We start from the raw sequence: 20,264 nt of genomic DNA, 5'->3' as shown, positions 1-20,264 counted from the left end.
GCACCTAACAGCAACCCTCCAGTCCGATATGGACTCGAGAAGCCTCTACATGTGTGCAAACTTTTCTTCTAATCAAAATAAAGTAAGATTATACAAATTAGAAATATATACATAATTTTTATATATAATAATATTATTGATTGTGAATCTTCTGTTTTAAAATAAAATATTATTAAAAATAAATTTATTTATAATAATAATAATAATGTAATATTAAAGGTTGGTTTGGAATATTTTAAATAAATGTTATTTTTAACTTTTTATAATAAAAAAAAATGTATAAAAAAATAGAAAAGAAATATTGACTGGAATAATTCAAATAAATACATTTATACAATATATATATATATATATATAATTTGCCCCAAACAAGTCCTAAATTTTTCGTAAGAATAGTATCATATCAAAAAGCGTCTTTCCTTGTTTGGGGTTTAGTTGCTGTTGTTGTGGAAAATCATATAAAGCTTACTTTCTTTGACCGCCCCATCTCCTCTGTCTCTCTCTGTCTACCCTCCTCTCTCCTCTGTCTGTGTTTTGGTCCCTGACTCTCTGGTGTGTGGGGAGACAAAAACTACCCATAAAAAGCTTGCCATTCCAAATGGGTTTTCCAAAATTTCAAGCTTTGAAAATTTCATCAAAGCAAACTCGTGTTTTTGATACTCATCTAGCCCACTTTTCCATTCCCATTTTCATTCAAGAAACATCTCAACAATTTACTCTTAAAGACAATTCAAACACTGCTCTATATTTTCCAGTCCACGCTTGAAAACGTGTCTTGTGCTCCATTTGAACTCTATTAGCTTCTTCTTCTTCTTCTTCTCTCTCTCTCTCTGTGTATATATATATAAGGAGGGTAGGTGGTCAGAGTCATAGACATCTTTGTAACTTGTATTGTGTGTAAGAGGCAGATACATTTTTGTAGCCTGAAAGCTCTGGTCAGGTAAAGAGACTCATATCATGTTATTGCTCAAAACCATGTTTGTGATTTTTATGGGTTTGATTGGTTTAAATTGAATATCTCATTGTGCATGTAATGTGTTTGATTCATTGCCTATTATGGGATTCTGATTTTCTTTTTCTTTTTCTTTTTTTTTAATTTTTGACAAGTGTTTGGGTTCTTGGTGATAGAAGTTGGAAGCTGTTGTACTGGGATCAAATTGTTTTGTAGTATTTTGAGTTTTTTTGGAAATATATTTCAATCATTTGAGTTTGGTAGGAAGGGTCTTGTATTAGAAACAAAAATTATGAAGGCCTGCATTTGTTTGTTGAACTTAAAACTTAAAGAATTTCCTAGGTCAATATTGATGTATATTGCAGTGTATATGTATAGGTGCATCTATCTAGGTTGTGAGTACTTGTACTATATTTTATGGATAAAGGGAAAAGCTACATAGCAATTGGCACATTTTACTTGGATTTTTGTTGAATTGGATTAGAAAATTGGCATTTTATGGAAATCTTCAAGGACAGAAGTCATTCAATCCTCTTTTTATCTTTTTTTTAATTTTTTTTTTTTTTGGCTGAGTTTGATTAGCATGAAAAATGGTGAAAAGTGTGAGAAAGAGGAAAAAACTGAAAATTGTTTTTCCCGGGTTTATTTAGCATGAGTGGTAAAAATGAATGCAACCAATATCAACATGGTAACTCGGCTTTCAATTTTTGCAAAAATTACTAGATTTTTTTTTTCCCGTGAAAGTAGTCAACTGTCATAACTTTCTCACAAAAATTTCATCTTGATCAAATGCATATTATTAAATAAATTTTTCTCACAAAAATTTCATCTTGACCAAATGCATATTATTAAATAAATTTTCCTTTATCTTTCTTTTCTTTCACAGTTTCACATCATATTTTTTGCTATAATCAAACAGACTCCTTGTAAATTTACATAGTTCTGTTAATAATAATGTGCAGGTGGACACTTGCACTTAACATATTGGAATTTGTATGGGTTTATCGCTATCCTTACTTCCATCAGCCTGGGAAGAAATTGTGAGCCACTTGTTTTTCGGTTTGGCCCGCAACATCAGTTTCGGTTATAGAGGACAAGAGATGACCTTGAGTGCTGATAGCTTTAAGCAAAAAGATTCAGAAGCTAACTGTAATGGGTTTGATAAGAAAAGTAATAAGAATTCTATAAACTTGAACTGTGAACCCATAAAAGTAATGCTCAAAACAACACTTTCATTCAAGAATTTAGTTCAAGACATAAGGAATTCGAGTTTGAACGCATTGAACAATAAAGTTGATGGCTTTATTGATAAATCAGTGCCCTCAATTTCGCTTCCTGAACCAGCAATATTGTTTTCACCAAGACCTGTTAGTGAGCTTGATGCTGCAGCGGTTAAGGTACAGAAAGTCTATAAGAGTTACCGTACTCGGAGAAACCTTGCGGATTGCGCAGTTGTGGTTGAAGAGCTCTGGTTTGTTGCTTTACATACTCTTATCTTGCTTTTGCTTGTAATCTGTTGTTTTCCTCAAGTGGTTTAATGTTTTATTTCAAATTTTGTAGGTGGAAAGCGTTAGACTTTGCTGCTCTCAAACGGAGCTCTGTGTCATTCTTCAAGGGAGAGAAGAAACATGAAACTGCTGTTTCCCGATGGGCTAGGGCTAGGACAAGAGCTGCCAAGGTACTCTTTTCATTCATATTGTATTCAACGTCCAAAAAAGTTCTTCCCCCTCCTTTTCTCCATATTTTGGAAAATTTCAGATTGTAATATTATCTTTTTTTATGATTGAAGGTGGGAAAGGGATTGTCCAAGGATGAGAAGGCTCAAAAACTAGCCCTGCAACATTGGCTTGAAGCGGTAAGTCCTTGAATTGAAACCGTTTTAGTTCGTTTATTTATTTATTTTTTTTTCAAAGATCATGATATTTTCCATTTTGATAATACAAACATTGTAGAAAGTTTAGAGGGGCTATTGCATGATGCAATAGTATAGAAGCTAAGGTCACAAGTGTCAGAACCTTAAGTCTGATGGTTAGAAGCACGGGCACGTGCACATGACAAGACATAGACACGCCAACATGGAAATTTCAAAAAAAAATGTAGGACATGACACATGATAGACATGCAAAATATATAATATGGTATATATAAGAATAAATAATTATTGGCAAAGACGATAATTATTGTAGTTTAAAGGAGGAGAATTAAGTAAAAATTTATGTTGTTTTTCTTTTATTATTGGATTCCAAATTATTTAATTCAAACATGTAATGTGTTTCTTGAGTGTGTAAGCAATAGACACATGTTCTCTAAAGCATGTCCAAGTCTAGGAATTTTTTAATAATAGTAGAACATGTTTAGATGTGTCTCCGACAAGTGTTGTGGGAACTTGTACAATCTCACTAGGCTTTGAATTGGAAACAAAATTTTCCTTGTAAGTGGCAAACATGCCCTCCAACTAGGAGCTGATCTACTTAATTCAATCACCAATTTTGGGTATAGTAGGCCATCAAGGTTTAAGAGAATTCAATGATCCAAACATACTTCTTTTTTTATTTATTTACAGATTGATCCACGGCATCGGTATGGACACAATTTACATCTGTATTATGATATCTGGTTTCAAAGTGAGAGCACTCAGCCTTTCTTCTACTGGTGAGTACTTGGTAATTGCTTTTAACTTATTACTCTGTTTGGTTGATGAGAAATTTGTTGGAAACAAAGGAAAGGTCAATGTCTTTAATCTGATTTAACATGGCTATATAAATCAAGTTTTCTTTGAAAAGGATTTGAATTCTTGAGCTTCACAAATTTGTTTAGTTGTTGTATGTATCTCATACAAACCCAAGCAAGGAGAAATACAACATGTCTTGTTTCTTTACTTGATTCCACTTTCTCACAAACCAAACACACATAGAACAGATTGGAATAGTTTCAAAATATTGATAATTGATTTTTTTTTCATTATTACTTTTACCAAACTAAAGTGTGTGTGTGTGTTTTTTTTTTTTTTTTTTTGATAAACCAAACTAAAGTGTGTTTCAAACTGACTTAACCCAAAAAATTGTTCTAGTATTTTCTCTCCTGGACTAAAATCCTGTCTCTGCCACTAACTGTCACTTACATTTTCATCTCTGAAATATGAAGGTTGGATGTAGGCAATGGCAAGGAAGTAAACCTTGAGGCCTGCCCAAGAATCAAGCTACAGCGCCAATGCATCAAATACCTAGGACCAGTAAGTTTCAAATCATCTAAAAGTTTAGCACGATACAGATACATGAATAAACGTACATTGCCCTGCACAAATTACGTATATGGTGTGTGTATCTAATTTATTGCTACTTTTTTTTATTCCATTTCAGAAAGAAAGGGAAGCATATGAAGTAATTGTTGAAAACGGGAGGCTTTTGTACAAAGAAAGTGGGTGTTTCGTAGAAACCACAGAGGGTTCGAAGTGGATTTTTGTCCTAAGCACGTCAAGGACTTTGTATGTGGGGCAGAAGAAGAAAGGGACGTTTCAGCATTCAAGTTTTCTAGCCGGTGGAGCGACCACAGCTGCTGGAAGATTAGTTGCTCATGATGGGGTTCTCGAGGTACATATATAGATGCGTACATATGCATCTACCCTTGCATCTAGTTTATGCAATTATACTTCTTTTTGTGTCTAAATACATCTTTTTTTCATACTTTTTTTTCCAGGCTATATGGCCATACAGTGGTCACTATCACCCAACAGAAGAAAATTTCCAGGAGTTCATTAGCTTCCTTGGCGAGCACCATGTAGATCTCACTAATGTTAAGGTAGATGTTCTGAACTACATCTAAGAAACACGGACATGGACACACTGACGTGATAATTTTCAAAAAATACAAGATAGGACACATCGGGACACGCATAAAATATATAATTTTATATATTATTACTTTATCTCATATATATATGAATATATATCATTCAAAGCTAATAAAAAAAAAATGCAACATAATACTAATTTTTATAAATTTACATTGATTTTCTTTATCATTATATTTTGAGTTATTTTATTTAAATTTGTAATTAGTTTCATGTGTGTCTAAGCAATGGATAATTGTATCTCCCAAGTGTCCAAGTCTAAAATAATTTAAAAATAATAGGAGATATTTGGACAAGTGTCCGGCGAGTGTCGTTGTACGGCACGGACACAATATAAACACCACCTTCTTAGCAATGTTCGTGCTTCTAAGGTCTACATATTTTATGGGCATGTATATATGAGTTATTTGGATGTTTATAACTGATGTTTTTGTAATCCGAGTCTGCATAACTGATATTATGATCTACAAATACTGATTTGGCATTTTCATTTTAATACAGAGGTGTGCAATTGATGATGACTATCCTTCATTTAAGGTTAATTCTGAGGAGCCACAGCCCAAGCCGGTATCGACTCTCACTAAAAATACACAATCTGAAAATACAAACACATCTTATGTAGACCTTCAGGCTTTGGAACAGTCAATTACGACCGATCATCAAGAAGACACGGGCTCCAATGATGCCAACATTGATGCCCCAGTGTTCAACTTTGACAAGCCCTTGTCGTGTAAGTGGAGTACCGGAGCCGGTCCTCGTATTGGTTGTGTCCGGGACTACCCAACAGAGCTACAATTCCGAGCACTCGAACAAGTAAACCTGTCACCCCGAGTTGCTTCACCCTTCGGCAATTATGGTCCGATCCCATCTCCCCGGCCGAGCCCAAAGGTCTGGGTTTCTCCTAGATTAGCATACATGGGACTCCCAAGTCCTAGGACCCCCATTCCCACAGCTAGCTAAGGCGATTGGTAATATAGGGATAACTCAAAACTAGCAGCACCAGGGGCAGATGTGCCCTGAATGCGTGTTTTTGCAGCATATGCTGGGGATGAAGGGGGGCTAACTTGATTTCTTGATTTCTTCATTATTTTGTAGATGGTTCAATTGATCTGGATCATATTTACAGCCAATTTTGGCTCTCTTTTTTTCTTTTTTTTTTCCTTTTTCCCTTTTTTATTGATTCATTCTTGTAAACAAAATTGTAGTTGGTAATTTTCAATGAAAAATAAGATTTAGTTTGCCGTTGAAATTCTTAATTATTTTTTATTTTATTTTTTTTGGCAAAGAAATTGTTGGCTCTTCAATGAATGGAAATGATACTAGGCAAAGAAAGTATGTGTTTTGTTGGACTTGTTTGGGACCAGAGTGTGAATTGTAAATTATTGTTCCATTTCGTGTTGTTGAAGAATTTTACACGTTTGACGGACTCATCACAAACGCAGAGCAACAAATGCTTCGCTTTATTTTATATTATTTTATTTTTCATTTGAAAGAGCTTTCAAGGGTGGTGATTATTCAGTGTTCTCAGAGTATGGACACGTCGTGCTTTATAAAGTTTTGATTAATAGAACGGGGTGGGGGCTCACGATTTATGTTGAGGATGAAGGAACAACATGAGACTAAATAATTAATAATTGGCTTGAAGTATGGCTATGTAATTTTCCGGAATTATTCAATAATTTCCTTAGTTACAATATCTTATCATTCTTAAACGCAATCTTTGCATTTTTAAGTTTCAACTGCTTGTGTGTAGTCAAGAATGAAATGCAATTCTTGACTCTATTGTACTATAAACACGGAAGATTTTTGCAAAATAAAACACATGTGAGTAGGTTTTGCATGTGGGGTCCACCATGTGTTGAAGCAAAACCATGTGTACCTCATTCTGTATATTTAAATTTATTCTACTGATTTAACTTCCCAACATGAAATGAGATTATAACATAAAATCACTCATTCTTCGAGGATTATGAATCAATTAATAGTCAATTAAATAGATTCATATAATATTTAAAATTTTATCATTTTTTCTCCATTTTTGTTCCAATCAAATCAACTTGGGTTTGTGATTTTTAGTAAAATACATGACACAATAAGAATAAGTTTTAAATTTTAAAATTTTATTATTAAGATGAGGATTAATTATATTTTTAGTCTTCAAAATATGAGTTTTGTGTCATTTTGGTCTATAATATTTAGATTATGTTAATTTGATCCCTTAAATGTATAGAACTGTTTCAATTTGATTCTCAATATTTAAATTGCGTTAATCTAATTATCAATATAGAAAAGATGTTTTAATAATCTATTAATAGAATTAAATTGAGGGATTAAATTGAAACACTAGAATAGAGAAGGAAGAATACTGTAATTTTGTAACAGTGGAACATGGGGCATAAATTTACCAGTCATTGAGAAGCTTTAACCATGACAATTGAATAGAAAATGTTTAAGGGCCACAATTTTTGTGGTCACAATGGCTCAAAACTGTCAAAACGACGTCGTTTTGGGTGCAAAACATGCCAAAATGACGTCGTTTTGACAGTTTTGAGCCATTGTGACCACAAAAATTGTGGCCCTCTAGCATTATTGCAATTGAATAAAGCAAGAAGAATAATGAGGCAAAATTTAACTGAACCCGATGCAAGTGTAAACTATGTGAGGTTGTGTATACTTATCATACACCGTACGTGTACTGCACTTGTACTCATCACACATTACATTTGCACACAATAATCGGCGTTTTAGAAAGATGGTTAAAAATTAATTTTTTTAATTTTTTAAAAAGATGTGTAAAAAAATATAAGAAATGATATGATTTAAAATGGGTTAAAAATTAAAAGATGACTTTTAACTAGCTTTCTAAAATAATCAAAAATAATAATTTTGTAACAAGGGAAGGAGATGGTGGGCAAGAGGGAGGGTTTGGAGAGTTTCGGTAAGATTTGAGTCAACGGTGATGATACAGAGCTCTAGGGAGAGAGCTCTAACAATAGCTTTAATGACGTTGCAAGGTAAAAAAAAGGTCAAGTGATGATAGAGAACAGTAGAGTTGGAGTTCTAATGCCAACTCTAGTAATGTGTCAATGCATAACAAAATTAAAAAATTAAAAAAAAAAATGGAACATCACAAGTCAAAATATTAAATCATAAAATGAGGTCCACCTCTAGAGCTCCTCATTTAGAGGTTTCAAACATTTTTGAAAAATATCAAAACATCAAATCAATGAGGCCCCCATTAAAGTTCCTTTAGAACTTTCAAACATTTTTTGTTGAGTCAAATAGGGTGTGAAGTAAGGCAGGAAGAGGAGGACAATATGATGTAACGAGTGACACAAATGGATGGAAGAGAGGTTTAGAGTGGCGAAAGAGGGCTAGAGGTGGTCGGAGAGTGACGGCAGTGGTCGAAGCCACTTGTTAGATCTATCATAATTTTTTTTTTTAAATTCACGAACTTGCAATTTTTTAGAGAAATTATTATTTAGACCTATTTTAAGAAAATTGTTAAAAGTTAGTTTTTTTTTGACTTTTTTTAAATATATATATATATATATATATAATATGAGACATGATGTGACTCAAAATGAGTTAAAAGTTGAAAGATAATTTTTAACCATCTTTTTAAAATAGACCTTAGTGAGAACTGGGTGGAAAAATTATCAAAATATGAGAATCATTTTAAGATATAACTTAAATTGTATTTTTTTAACAAAAAAGTGTTACATCTCCATAATTTTATAAATATTTTTTAAAAATCAATAAATTGTAATTTCTCTTGATTTTTTTGAACGTAGGGAAAATATTTACAAAATATTGAGAAACATTATAAATATTAATAATAATTATAATTATAATTTTTTTATTAATATATAATTAATTTTTTATGACATTAGTGATGTGTAATTGTCCCAATTTTGAGTTAACGAGTAAACTCTTCAAATCTGTCTTCTGTCGATTTTGGAATCGACCCCATACCCTAGTGTTAGTCGAGTGTGTGCACTGATTCCACAACGCACACACCATTTAAGTAAAAGAGTGCAGCTGTTAGGATTCAATTCCATACTCAAGTCTTAAATACGATTCATCTAGCACTTAGAGAACCATCCTAAGAGTAAGAGTGCAAATATGGCCTAGCCCAGCCCATGTCAGGCCTCATGGGCTCCAGCCAAAATTCAGGCGGGGGCGGGCCAACCCATGGGCCAAAAAATTAGGCCTAGTCCCAGCCCTAAGCCTAGGAGTATTCGGGCATTGGGCGAACCGATAGGCCTGGGCCTAGCCTCGGATTTGAACCTAACCCATTTTTTTATTTTTTAAAATTTTTCAACTAAAATTTTATTATTTTTCACTAAAAAAAATACTGAGTCTCGAAACCGTGCCTTGAGTGAGTCTTAAACGGGCTGATGGGTTGGGCCAGATGGGTTAGGCCAAGGAAATCAAGCTGGACCAGGTTTCAAAATGATAGTCCAAACTCAAGCCTAAGGACTCGGGCTAGACTTAAGCCCAAATCCAAATAGGCCTAAATGGGCTATGCCAATCCCAAACTATAAATAGATTTCAAACCATTAACAATTTACGACTTATTTTTACACTCTTATCACACTATTAAACTCCTACATATTAATCATAAAAAATAGAAAAAAGATTCGGACTCTCTTGAGGGGGTCACCCCCACAACCCTCTTTGCTTTTGATTGGTTTATATATTTTTTTTTTTTTTTTTTTTTTCTTCTCACCCAATCACCAACCCCCACATGTGTGTGTGGATGGTGGGGTGAAATTTTAAAGGGGTGTCAATCAAAGCTCTAAAAAATATAACCTTAAATTCTTATCAAAAGGGTCACAATCGCTTCGGTCAAACTGTCACAATTTTTTTTTCACCTTTCACTCAGGTTATTCTCCCAATAAAGATGTAAAGCTGATAAAAAAAAATGCAGTGAAACAGTGGAAACATCACAGTGAACTATCAAATCATTCAATCACAACCTCTCATGCAAAGTGCAATTTTACAAAGGAAAATGATTGGTGGCCCTAAAACATTTGCCCCTAATGCCCCTAATTTCCATTTTTGGAAACTATTTTCTTTTTTTCTTTCTTTTTTCCTTTTTTTTTTTTTTTTTTTTTACCAAAAGTGGAATTTCGGGGCATTCGAGCCCCGAAATTTAGGGCCCTCAAGCAGCGCTGTTTTACAAATGACGATGTCACAGAAGTCAAAAACAAAAAACAAAACAAAACAAACAGCAAAAGAGGAAAAATAAAAAAAAGAAAAAAAAAATCAAATTGGTGCACAAAAAACTCTGAAATTGTTGCCTTCTTTAGAGGAGAGTCAAATTACATTATTTTTGTCAGGTTTAATTTACAAGGGTAATAGTGATGTATTAATAATTTTATTAAATTAGTATGGTATTTATTATTTAATTAGATTAATAGAATAAATTATCTATTAGATTAATAATCTCACCTCTACCCCATTACTAATAATCTTACAAATTTGTTGGATTAATTATCCATTAGATTAATAATCCTAAACCAAAATGTTAAAACAAACATAAGATAATTGGGCCCACAGATTAATAATTCCAATCTCATACTCTAATCCATCCAATCAAACATGCCCTTCGGGTATTGTTTACCATAGACAAATCCTTATCCATCATTGTTGAGCACTCCCATAAATCAATAAGATTTTTGCAAATTGGATCCTTACTAATAAATTTTAAGATAAATTATACTAACTTCTCTTAAAATTTAAAAATATATAATAAATTTTATAATTTTGATATAATTACATTAATATTCCTTTTAATAAAGTTAAATTCATATAACTAACAAAATATTGATAAAAAAAATAAATTAAGTGCTATATAAATTAAAATTACAAAGGAACTCAATGTGATTATGGTAAAACTATTACTATACTTTCTCAGAACCTCAAGGGAGATTAGTGTCCTTGAGCCTAATTTTTAGGGGACAAAACTATTACATATTCATTAAAGGTTAAAATTTTAAGTATAAATTACAAATACACCCCTTAAAATTTATTTAAAATACGGATTGTCCCTTGTGGTTTGAAAAATTACAAATACTCCATTGTCAGAATTTTTCATTTAATAGAATTAACTGAAAAAATGAAATTTCTAACTGTTCTTCTATATAATGATAAAATTACCTGAATTATTAATAAAATAAATTTTTGACATCATTAACCATTATTAATTGATTTCATGATTTATTAATAAAATGACCATTTGTTATAAAATTAAAAACTTTAATTTTCAAAACTATAAGAGACAAATTGTATTTTAAACAAATTGCATGAGTGTTTTATAATTTACCCAATACATAAATGATCTAAAGTGTTCATATGAACAAAATATTTATATTTATAGTTGTGAATGTTGTATTTCATAACCATGCATTCTATATCTGATATTTTTTTTTAGAGAAAATTACTAATAAATTGTATTTTGCTCTTAAAATTATTATCAAATCCTGTCAAGTTTCAATATGAACAACTAAGAGGTAAGAGGTGGTGATTGTTGGTGGTTTTGGTAGTGGTGGACAATGGGTTTGTTGGCTGGTTGTTTATGTGGTCTATTCAATGGTGAGTGAGAGGTCTATGGTGGTGTATTAATGGTGAAGGGGGGCTTGCTCCATGGTGGTGAGGTTTGCTCTCTGAATAGGTGTTCTATTCAATGGTAAAAGGAGAAGAGCATAGTGATCAGTGGTAAGCAAAACAAAAAATATTGTTGTGTGCGTGTATGGAGAGAGAATTAGGTGGATGAATATAATTATATGGAGGGTAATATAGTAGTTTTACCCTTGCAATTGAGGGTGTTAAGGTCATTATATGTTTTCTGGTATTTATGTTAAAGGACAAACACTGACAAGGAACACAATGTAATTTTTAAAATGTGAGTAAGAAAATCTGTGGCCTATTTTGGGAACCCATCTCTCCCTCTCACAAAAAAATCAAAAGAGTCAAAAATAATTTTTAATTATCTTCTCAAAACACTCCTATATTAAACTAAACTTCAGGGGCATCAATGTAATTTACCCTACTGTATTTCATTCAATGAAATTTCCTTTTGTATGCACAACACAATTATTTTGCTAGTAAGCTGCACGATGAGTTTGTAAGAGACAGAAATTTTGTCTTACATCTGTTCTGTTTTTAGAAGTAACTTTGCTTTTATCACCAAACACTGACTGACCATAGTCCTTTGCAGTATTATGTATCACTGAAAAAGTACTACTTAACTATCTAGGCTATGTACACAGCCCTATACTCCCTTCAACATAGGCAAAGTTGGTGGCCCAATTGATAGGAAATTGAAGGTAGCGTTTGGTTTTGTTTTGTAATCATAATTTTGATTAAATTTTTATTTTTTTTTTAAAACACACAATTAAATATACAATTTAAAAATATATCAAATTCAATTTAAAAATTATTTTTAAAACTTATAACTAAACATATAATTTAAAACTTAATTTAAAATATTTTCAAAACTGAAAAGCGAACTTCTTTCAAAACTTTATTTAAAAAAAAAAAAATCAAAAAAATATTTTTATTTTATTTTTTATAATTATGATTTAAATATGGAATCGTGTTTTGAGTTATGAGTTTTAAGTTGAGTTTTGAAAAGAAAATTTTTTTTGGTTATAAGTTTTGAAAAAAGTTTTGAGTTGTATTTTTAAGTTTTTTTGATTTTTTAAAAATTTTCTTAATTTTATTTTTTTAGGGTAAATATTTTATATTTTAAATATTTATTTATTTATTTTAATGTGCACTGTATTTCATACATTTATATGTTGTATTTTTTAAAATATATAATTTTATTTTAAATATTTTATTATTTTATTATTTTATTTTGTAAATGTATTTTTAAATATTTTAATTTTTTAGTTATATATTTAATTAAAATTTGAGTGTAAAGTTTTGAGTTATATGTTTGGTTATGAGTTTTGAAAATAATTTTTAAATTGAGTTTTGAGATATGCGTTTGATTATGATTTGAGTGTAGAGTTGTGTTATGAGTTTAAAATATTTATAAAATAAAATAAAAATTATATATTTAAAATAAAAAATAAATCTTTCTTAAACATTTTTTAATATTAAAAAAAATCCAAAAATTTTGAAAATACAACATAAAATTCAAAAACTTAAAACTCAAAACACAACTCAAAACTTTTTTCAAAATTCAAAAACTCATTTCAAAACTTATAACCAAATAAATGTTCTCTTTTCAAAACTCAACTCACAACTTTACATTCAAATCATAATTTTAAAATTAAACCAAACAGAGCTGAAGTATTTCACTTGTAAATTTAGAATAATAATGGTGAGTTTTAAATATATACATATATTTTTTGGTAAATTACATTTATCTCTTCTAATATTTAGAAGAAAAAAAATACAGTAAATATCATAATTGGATATAATTATATTAGACTTCCTTAATATTATAATTTACATTAATCTCTTTTTCGTCAATAATTCGTTAATCATATAGACAGAAAAATGATATTATCACATCTTCTACAATGAAATGTATATTTTACTTTTTTTATCTTTATGTATTCACATTAATTGCATTAATTTTGATTATTTTAGCATTACTAAGATGGAAGTCAATATAATTATACAAAAATTGTAAAAAATTTTATATATTTTTTAAAATCTCTCAAAAAAGATGCATACAATTTACTTCTCCTTTTTTTTTTTTTTTTTTTGGTGAGCCAACGTTTTAATTTTAATTAAATTTAGCTCGCCTAAATCTATTTATTACATGAGTAAATTTTAGACTAACCCGGTCAAACTCATATGTTTGCTGTCTCTACTCCTACGCTAGACGTAAACTATGTTTGGTTTAATTTTAAAAGTATTTTTGAGTTTTTTTATTTATGTTTTTTTGGTCTTTAATAAAAATTTTCATATTTTACTGAATTTTTTTAGATGCATCATACACATAAAAAGTAAAATATTTTTAAGGAAATTATGAAAAAATTATTCTTTAAATTTTTTATCTTTAGTATTTTTTTTTTTAGATTTTTATAAATATTTTACTTTTTAAGTTCATTTAAGTGTATCTAAAAATAATTAAAATATGAAATAAGATCACTAAATATATAAGTGGTAAATTACAAATATACCTCTTAAAGCCTCCGTTTGGGAAGTGGGTTGGCTTTTTGGCTTTTTGGCTTTTTTGGCTATTTTAGCCTGGGCTAAAAAGTTTGGTTTGGGAAGGGCTTTTTGGCTTTTTGGCTTTTTTGATTTTTTTTGTGAGAGAAGAGTGTAATGATTATGGGTTGGATGTGATGTTTTGTTTGTTGTGGCTAAAATAGCCTGTTTTGTCTTTTGTGGCTATTTTAGCCCCAACCCAACTTGCCAAACACCACCAAAATTTGCTTGAAATACAGATTGTCTCTTGTAATTCTAGAAATTACATCTCGTCATTTCAAATTTCTAATTACGTAACAAATGATTCATTTTATTAATAAATTATCAATTCAATTAATAGTTTTAATAATGTCATAAATATATTTCATTTAACAATTTAGGTAATTTTTCATTAATTTTATTAAATAAAAAATTCTAACAATGAGATATTTATAATTTGCAAACCTACAAGGAGCCATTCGTATTTTAAGTAAATTTTATCTATATATTATAAAATAATACGAAAATGAAAATTAAAAAAAATGAGAGAGAGATGGGGGTAGAGAGAGAATGAGAGAGAGTTGTATGCATTTGTCTCTATAGTAAGATTTTTTGGATAAATTACACTTATCTCCTTTAAAATTTAGAAAAAATATAATTAATTTTATAATTTTAACATAATTATATTTTGCTTCAATGAGATTTTAATTCATATAACACTTAATCTCATTTTTATTAATAATTTGTTAATTATACGGATGAAAAATAATTTGTTAATTATATGAATAAAAAAATAATATTATCACATCTTTTATATAAAAATATATATTTTATGTTATTTATTTTTATATTTTTACACTATCTAAGTTAATTAACTTTACTTGAAAAAAAAAATCAATATAATTATTTTTTTTTTTCAAATTTCAAAAAAATCAATGTAATTTATGGTAAGATTTTTATTGGTGGTGGTAACATGAGTGGTCAAAACAGAGTAAATTTCTAGACTAGTAGTTTGACAAGAAGGCAGAATCACTTATCTGTGAGACAAAAATCTCTCCAACAGAACACACATAGATAGAAACCAAACAACACATAGGTCCTGTTTAGTACAGCTTAATTTCAGCTTATTTTAATTTTTAGGTTAATTTAAACTATTTTGATGTGTTTAGTTTAGTTTAATAATACAGCTTATAGCTTTTTGTAAGTCAGAAATCAACTTATTCTTTGAGTAGGGTAGGAGAAGCTTAATTTATAAGTCAGAAATCAGCTTATGTTCATAATTATAAACTATAAGTTGTTAAAGTATAAATTATAAGCACTTTTTCACAGTTCTAGCAAATAGGCCATACTCATTTATCCAAGCTTTAAAGCTTTTTTTTTTTGTAATCAATACATATAAGCCCTTTCCACCATTCTTCTATATATATGAGTATACCAACAATCATGCTTGGCCACTTGAAATGTGAGTGAGTTAGAGTTCTAGACCTCTCTCTCTCTCTCCCTCTCAAAACATTTGGATATAAAAAATGAAAAGAAGAGTTTACTCTAATCCAATAGTAATAACTCTGTATATAATGAGTTGGGTGTTTGCAACAAGCTTTCCATTTGCAGTATGTGAGAGTGCTCATCAGGAAGGTTAGGCATCATTCACTTCCCTTTTTTCATTATTCATTTTTGGTTGCAAAATACTGTTTGGTTGATTTGAATGATTTTGAACATGAAATTTCTTTCTTTTTTTTTCTCTTAATAAAATGACCATTCTCCTAAATTGATGAGTTGTAATTCCATTTGAAATGCACACATACATATATTTATATATATAAATTTTATTTTATCAAATATGAAAGTAAGTATTTGGAATGAATCAAACACTACCCAAATTGTTCCACAGCCACCAACTGGTCTGATTGAGCCCTTGTTGTAGACATTTTTTTTTTTCCTTGAGCTCATTTTCATTTCTAGCTTCACCTTTTTTAGTAGAAACAAGCTTTTTACTGTTAAACCCTTTTTACATTGATTTGATCCCATCATGTTTGGTTTTCCTTAATTTTCTCTCTAAATTTTTAAGTTGTGTTTAGATAAAAGATTTGAAAATAGATTTATAGAAAGAAAAAGAGAAGGAAAAAGCGAGAAAAAAATTAGTTGATATTTCATTTTTTTATTTATTTCTACTTTTGGTTAATTTGAGGGTCATGATCTTCTGTTCTCAAATCTTACTATCTCAATACTTTTCTAACCTTAGATCATGTGAGAATATTAATGTTTGGCATATTGGCTTTTTGGCTAGTATAGCCAAAAAATCAAAACATCCAATCATATCACACTTTTTTTTTTTATATATTTTTTCATAAAAAGTTAAAAAATTAACTAAAATAATTAGTTTCCAAACGAACTCTCAATGGCCCTGTTTGGTAAGTAGTTTTTTTAGTTTTTTTTAGTTAAAATTGTCAATAAAGACAAAATAAGTTAAAATAATTACTAAGACAAAATGTCATATCTAATCTATAATTATTTCGTCTTTTCTCTCATAACTATCAAATTAATTACAAAAAAAAAAAAATCAATTATCTTTTTAAGCACAACTATTTTAACTAAGTTAAAATAGTTAAAAAGGTCACATAAGTAACTAAAATAATTAATTTTCCAAACAAGGGCATACAAAAATATCGAGATATAATTTTATAACTAAATGTGTATTGAGACAAAATAATTTAGAACAGACGATCCTGTATCAATTATTATGTGTCGCTCATGTTGTACCAACATTCTGTGCTTGATCAAACACAGGCTATATCTTCCACAACCCACAAGTTGTCCTTGAGTCAAAACAGGTGCGTTTACTTGTTTGGATAATAAAATAAAAAATGGGGCAAATTACATATACATCCCTTAAAGTTTAGCTAAATTACAGATATCCTTGAGATTTTTGAAATTACACATACCTCCTGAAGTTTATATTTTTATAACAAATTGTCTCATGAAGTTTATATTTTCATAACAATTTGCCCCATAATTTGTTATGCAAATAGTACTTTCATGGGGGTATCTGTAATTTCTCAAACCTCAGGGGTATCTATAACCTCGAGAGGGTATATGTAATTTGTCCTAAAAAATGCCATGAATGATGAAGCTTTATTTTGAAAAGTATGAGATGTACTCCTAATGAATATAAACTATTGATTCATTTTCTAAATAGTTTCTTTGAATTTGTGATATTATTGTAATATAATACTCTTTCTTGGATCATAATAGATTTATTCTATTTTGGTAAATATAATGTATTGTAAAGGGAATTGACAGCATGGAAAGAGTAGAGAGGAATGAGGAAGCATATAAAGGGCTTAGCGCACTTGGGTCAAGACCACCAAATTGTGAGCGCAAGTGTGGAGGTTGCAAACCATGCAATGCCATTCAAGTGCCCAAAACCACTGGCCATTTGGGTGTCCAATATGCAAATTATGAGCCTGAGGGGTGGAAATGCAAATGTGGCACTTCTTTCTCCTACCCTTAATTTGAAGAAGAGTAAAACTATTTGGTTGTAGTTTTTTTTTTTTTTATCACATTCCATTCCCTTTTGATTGATAAATATATTAAATTAATTTTCTCAAGATTAGAAGGAAACAAAAAAAAAAAAATCATAAAACCAACATGGTCTTTCTTCACCAATATAGGTTTGTGAGGCTGATGACAGTTTTATTTATTTAGTTTTGGGTTTTATAGTTAATTTTATGAATTTATTGTTTAGGTTGGTCCCATAAATAATATATTAAGTTATTAACTGTCAAAAGTGAACAAAATATAATAGGACGACTAAAATTGAAAGGCCTGTTTGAACTAAAATTTAATAAAAAAAAACCATTGAAGGTTCAAAGCATACTATTTTTTTATTTTAGCATGAAAATGTGTGTTTAAAGGGTTGTTCAACCAAAGCCAAAAATAAAAAGGAGGGTTGCTCAATATCTACCTTTAGTTAAAATGTGGAGTTCATAGGAGCTTTGAAGGATTTCAATTTTAATAATGAATAATGTTTGAAAATTCTAATTTGAGGGTTTTAATGCAGCTTTAATGATGTGGAGAGTGCCTATGTAAAGGTGATACTCACACTCCTCTCTCTATCCAACAATGATTGAAAGTTCTAAATTAACTTTTGCACTAATTTTTATTTTTCTACAAAAAAAAGTGAAAAAAAAATAAAAAGAATAAGTTGTCTTTTCGTAGGCCCTTTTTCACTAAAATCATTTTTTTCTCAAACAATGCCTTAAAATCTAATTTCAATTTGGTTATTTTGTTCAAGTTAGAGATCAAGGCTTGTTTTGGCAAAATTAAAAGTCATTAAAAAAAAATCAACTATTTTATTTACTTTTTTGTATATCTTTTTTTCATAAAAAGTCAAAACATCAACCAAAATAGCTAATTCCCAAACAATCGTAAGAGTAACTGTTTTGAGATAATTGTTAGGTTCCTGTGATATACACACAGAAAAATTAACCTAAATTTAGATAAAATGATCAACTTCAAATTAGATTTAAAATGTAAGAATTATATTAATAATAATTAATGCTACGATGTACATGTAGAAAAATTAATTTAAATTTAGATAAAATGATCAAATTGAAATTAGATTTAAAATGTAAAGATTAAATTGATAAGAATTAAAGTAAATTTAAAATTTAATTTTAGAAGTGAAAAGTATAAATTATCCTTTATATTTTTTTAAAAAAAAGAAAAAATTGTACTACGCAACATGATCATGTGACATGAACCCCAAACGACAGAGGCACCTAACCTTCTTTTGTTCTTCCGATTCAAGACTTTCTCTACGTGTACTCTCCACGCATGCACAAATCTCTCTCTCCTCTGTTTGTTTGTCAAACTAAGTTGGATAAAATTATTAATAAAATTGAATAAGAGGATTACTTACATAATGGTATTAAATTAAAAATGTAAAATAAATTTTGTTTGTCTACTAATGTGGTGACATTAGTTGATTGAGATTAAATTTATAAAATTACATAAAAATCCTCATTATATTATTTTTCTAACATGGGAGGGCGATGAGGCCATTTCACCTCAATCCTCTAATCCTGTGACATTGGATTAGCTAGCAAACTCAAATACATGTAGATTTGCTAGTCCTCTCCTTCATAAAACCATTTATCCCATGACAATTTTCTAAAACAAATATGATATTTATGGATTTCATCTCACCATTAGTCCAATTCCACTTTTATCTCTTTCAAAATTTTAACAAATTTCAATATGTGTTTATAAATTTGATTTATGTACTTAAACGAACCATGGTTAAACCAACTTTTAACAGCTAAACACAATTGTGCAAACTATTTAGTTCATGAATAAAGATTGGGACCCCCTTTTCCCCACCCCCTTTTGACCCCCTTTTTTTTTTATTGGTCACTTTTTCTTTTTATTTTTCTTTTTTTTCTCCTCCTCCAATCACCATCCGCCACGCGTGTGTAGGGGGTGGTGGGGGTTGAAGTTTGAAGAGGTCTAAATCACTGCTGTTAGTTCATTTATCACCTCCTCTCTCTCTCTCTCTCACTCAGAGCCTGTTTGGAAAGTAACCTTCTTAGCCTCCGTTTGGGAAGTGGGTTGACTTTTTAGCTTTTTGATTATTTTAGCCTGGGACTAAAAAGTCTGGTTTGGGAAGGATTTTTTGGCTTTTTGATTTTTTTGATTTTTTTTGTGAGAGAGGAGTGTAATGATTATGAGTTGAATTTGATGTTTTGTTTTTTGTGATTAAAATAGTTTATTTTATTTTTTGTGACTATTTTAACCCCTAACCCACCGAAATCAACTTCCCAAACTATGCATTTTTGATTTGTTTGCAAAAATATAATGCGCAAAAATCTAATATATGTAGAAACTTCTTTTTAAAGGTTGGTGTTTTATATAGCTTTAACTTACTGAATTGAGCCAAACAAATAATTGGCTACTCAAGTTTGATTTTAAAATTTTAACAAATTTAAAAATATGTTTAAGTTTAATTTATTTACTTAACAAACCAGACTTAAACCAGACTCAAACTAATTTTTAACGACTAAACACGATTGTTTCATATGTTTAGTTCATGCATCATTGGCTCTCTCTCTCTCTCTGAGCTTGTTTGAAAGGTGTGGTATTTTTTTGGTTTGTTTGCAAAAATATAACGTGCAAAAATATTTGGAAACTTGTTTTTAATATTTGACTAAATAACATGTAAATATTAGAATGAATATGAATTTTTTTTAATGAATTAATTTTCTTTTAATAACCTTTTAATTTAAATATTTAAGGCATCTATCTCTA

The 20,264-nt window shown here is 29.7% G+C and overlaps 1 protein-coding gene across 1 annotated transcript; it reads left to right on the top strand.

Moving 5' to 3' along the window:
• Positions 1-370: 370 nt before the first annotated feature.
• On the top strand, positions 371-6,051 carry LOC114276616 (IQ domain-containing protein IQM1). The gene is made up of 9 exons (XM_028218401.2): positions 371-940; positions 1,915-2,423; positions 2,513-2,630; positions 2,742-2,807; positions 3,516-3,604; positions 4,097-4,184; positions 4,312-4,542; positions 4,649-4,750; positions 5,304-6,051. The coding sequence occupies exons 2-9, from the start codon at positions 1,948-1,950 to the stop codon at positions 5,760-5,762; spliced, it is 1,629 nt and encodes a 542-aa protein (XP_028074202.2). The 5' UTR covers positions 371-940; positions 1,915-1,947; the 3' UTR covers positions 5,763-6,051.
• Positions 6,052-20,264: the final 14,213 nt, after the last annotated feature.

Source organism: Camellia sinensis, chromosome 13, assembly GCF_055761805.1.
Source record: "Camellia sinensis isolate YWXY chromosome 13, ASM5576180v1, whole genome shotgun sequence".
NCBI classification, from domain to species: Eukaryota; Viridiplantae; Streptophyta; class Magnoliopsida; order Ericales; family Theaceae; genus Camellia; species Camellia sinensis.
The sequence above is the reverse complement of the archived record's forward strand: the minus strand, read 5'-3'. Positions and strand labels throughout refer to the sequence as shown.

Excerpts from the sequence above, each read along its gene's own strand:
- LOC114276616 (XM_028218401.2), top strand. The coding sequence starts at position 1,948 with ATGGGTTTATCGCTATCCTTACTTCCATCAGCCTGGGAAGAAATTGTG. Across the intron at positions 2,808-3,515 it reads TGCAACATTGGCTTGAAGCG|ATTGATCCACGGCATCGGTA; the intron begins GTAAGTCCTTGA and ends ATTTATTTACAG. Across the intron at positions 4,185-4,311 it reads GCATCAAATACCTAGGACCA|AAAGAAAGGGAAGCATATGA; the intron begins GTAAGTTTCAAA and ends ATTCCATTTCAG.